The following is a 3,101-nucleotide window of genomic DNA, read 5'->3' as shown; positions in this document are numbered from 1 at the left end:
GGCACGCACCCGAGGGAGGCCGACAGGGTGCTGAGCAGCCACTGGACCAGCAGGAAAACAAAGAACTTCGGCGCGGTCGCCTCGAGGTTGAGCATGAAGTAGCTGATGACCGAGAAGAGGAGGGGGAAGATGACACTGTATGGCAGCTCACTGGAGGAGGGGCGAGAGGGGGGCAGGGTTAGTGGGGGGAGGGGGGGAGGGGGATACGGCCTGATCATCAAGGGATGGATGGGTGCATGCGCGCGTGCGCACCTGAAGAACTTGGTCCAGTAATACTGGCCAGGCGAGTACATTTGGCTAAGCTGCTCGCGGCGGAAGTAGGCCACCTCCACCGGGAAGGAGAGGACATAGTTCATCATGGAGGACATGACGGCCGAGGTGATGAGGAAGAAAATACCACCCGCCCGGCCCTGGACACCGGTCTGCGTGAGGGTCGTGTTCCAGAAGAGCAGACCACACATGAGAGCCGAGGAGATGGTCTGGCCCAGGCGCGCGTAGAAGGTGACCGGGTTGCGCAGGAAGAGGCGGTTGCTTCGCCCGAGGAGGGCCTTGAAAACCACGCTCTTCGAGGGCTTCTCCGGCTTGGCCGGCTTGATGGGAGGCACGCCCTGTGGAGGTGCACAGGCACATTGGGAGTTGAGTGGATGGGCCGGATGGGCCGGATAGGGAGATCGAGCGAGGGAAAGATGGAGACAGGCCGGCCGAGAGGAGGGAGAAAGACAGACGCAGACATGGCCACATATCCGGGGGGCAGGTTGGACGTTAGCTTTCTCTCTCAGACACACACACACACACACACACGGAGAAAGGCGCGGACAGGAAGGGGCCCCGTGCGAGGGAGTGGGCGAACGAGGCTGAAGAGGCGAGAACAAGGGACGCCAAGGCAGCAAAGGGGGCTGAGAGCCGGCATACGCACATCATCGATGGCCTTGAACGGGGGGCACCGGTCGGTGATGGCCCGGATGCGAACCATATCCTCGTCCGTGTTGCTGTGCAGGGTCTTCATGAAGAAGTCAGAGGGGTTGGAGAAGGTCGGGCAGGGGTAGCCCAGGCTGTCGAAGTAGTCCACCGCGCGGGAGGCCTCCCCGCGGAAGGCAACCTGCAAACGGGAGGCGAGGAAGGGAAGCGGGGTCAGCACAACGACAGGCGAGCGACGGAAGCAGGCCAATTGCCAGAGAGACAAACAGAGAGAGAGAGAGAGAGGGAGAGGGAGAGGGAGAGAGAGAGAGAGGGAGAGAGAGAGAGAGAGAGACAGAGAGAGACAGAGAGAGACAGAGAGAGACAGAGAGAGACAGAGGCAGGAAGGAACACGCACCCGACCCCGGGCCACCAGCAGCAGATCATCGAAGAGGGCAAAAATGTCGGAGCTGGGCTGGTGGATGGTCGTCACCACGGTGTGCCCCTCGGCCGCCAGAGACCGGAGAAGCTCAATCAGGCTGAGCGCCATGAAGGCATCCAGGCCGGTGGTCGGCTCATCCAGGAACAGCAGGGCCGGGTTGGTGATCATCTCGTAGGCGATGGCCACGCGCTTGCGCTCACCGCCGGACAGACCGCGTCGACCACGCGAGCCACTGCCGGAACCGCCGGCCTGGCCGACCCGCGTGTCCGCCGACCGGGTCAGGCTCAGGCGGTCCAGCAGACGCTCCACATGGAAGCGGATGTCCTTCGTGGAGAGGGAGCTGGACAGGCGCACCCGCGCCGCGAAGGTCAGCAGCTCGCGCGGGGTCAGGCTCTCAAAGAGCAGGTCATCCTGCATCACATAGCTGGCCAGCAGCCGGAAGTGGCTGGGCATCGGCCCGCCATTGACCGTGACAGTGCCGCCGCGCGTGCGCAGACGCCCACTGATCGAGTCCAGCAGGGAGGTCTTGCCACCACCGGAAGGACCCATGATGGCCAGCAGACGGCCGGGCTGTGCCTGGCCGGACACCTTGTCAAGGATGACCTTTTCCACGGTCTTCTGACGGAAGAGGGGGCCGGTCTTGATCTGCGGGGTGCGATGGTGGCGGGGGGACGGGGGGGGGGGGGGGGGGGACGCACATCCACAACATGGACCAGATCCGTCCAGGTGAGAGTCACCTGGGTCGGCGGGGCAAAGGTCTGCCCGGGCATGGGGATGCTGACGGCGCCCGGGGCGAGGCGAGCTTTGTCGGGGAGGGCGGTCCCCCGGGCCACGGGGATGGCGACGTGGCCAGACTTCTCGGGGTTGGAGGCAACCGACCCGGTGGATGACCCGCCAGACAGCCCGGAAGAGGACCCAACCACGGCCGGGGCGTCGGCCGTGGGAGGGCTATCCAGGGCGACAGCCGCGGCGATGGAATCCATCTCTATGACGTGGGCACCCTCGGTCATGGTGGGATGCGGATGACAAGCGACGAGGTGGCTGGGAGGGGGGGGGGGGGGGGGAGGACAGGAGGGGAGGGACAGCCGGGCGGCCCCCTTCGCATGACATACCCGGCAGTGGGGCGGAAGGTGTCCAGCAGGGCGCGCGCCAGGGTGGACCCGGCCTCGGGGCGCGGGCGCTCCAGGCGCCCGGGCGGAGGATCGTCCGCCCCGGCGGCCGCCTGCTGCCGGAGAAGAGCCTGGGTCACGCGGTCCGCATGCTGGCGCAGGGCCCGCGCCCAGGCGCCATTCAGCCGGCGCTCGTCGACCGTCACCGCGGCCACCCGGCCGTCGGCCGTGCAGAAGGACCGAAGGAGCCCGGGCCCGGCGGGCCCCGGGGCGCCCTGGTGCGGGGCCAGGTCCGCCAGCAGCCGGCCCACCGGCGACGCCTGGATGTCGGCCGTGGTGTCCGCGGCGCCGGGCCCATCGGCCGCCAGGGCGCGCTCCAGCAGCTGCCCCTGCAGCGGGTCCAGCACCACCAGCAGGTACTCAACCGGGCGCGGCCAGGCGCTCTCGGCCAGCGACAGGGCCTCGAGCTTTCGCGTGTCCGGGGCCGTGTCGGCCGGCGGCAGGGCCCGCGCCGCGCGCAGCAGGCACAAGTCCGACGACTCGTTGCGGGACACCGGGCCCGGGAGGGCGCCAAGCAGGTTGTTCATGCCAGGCGGTTCGGAGGGGGAGGGGGGAGGAGGATGGGAGGGTGTGCGGGCGGGGGCAAGAGGGGC

General features: G+C 67.8%; 1 protein-coding gene across 1 annotated transcript in view; it reads right to left on the bottom strand.

The window, feature by feature from the left end:
• H696_04233 (hypothetical protein) overlaps positions 1 to 3,101 on the bottom strand; it is a gene marked incomplete at both ends in the record, with an annotated part of 8,718 nt that overhangs the window by 296 nt on the left and 5,321 nt on the right. The window contains 6 exons of the mRNA XM_009498112.1: positions 6 to 150; positions 253 to 608; positions 917 to 1,099; positions 1,316 to 1,984; positions 2,038 to 2,380; positions 2,452 to 2,987. Coding sequence (XP_009496387.1) covers positions 6 to 150; positions 253 to 608; positions 917 to 1,099; positions 1,316 to 1,984; positions 2,038 to 2,380; positions 2,452 to 2,987 — 2,232 coding nt within the window. The remainder of the gene's footprint in view (positions 1 to 5; positions 151 to 252; positions 609 to 916; positions 1,100 to 1,315; positions 1,985 to 2,037; positions 2,381 to 2,451; positions 2,988 to 3,101) is intronic.

The sequence above is a fragment of the Fonticula alba genome (genome assembly GCF_000388065.1).
Source record: "Fonticula alba strain ATCC 38817 unplaced genomic scaffold supercont2.7, whole genome shotgun sequence".
Classification (NCBI taxonomy): domain Eukaryota; order Rotosphaerida; family Fonticulaceae; genus Fonticula; species Fonticula alba.
The sequence above is the reverse complement of the archived record's forward strand: the minus strand, read 5'-3'. Positions and strand labels throughout refer to the sequence as shown.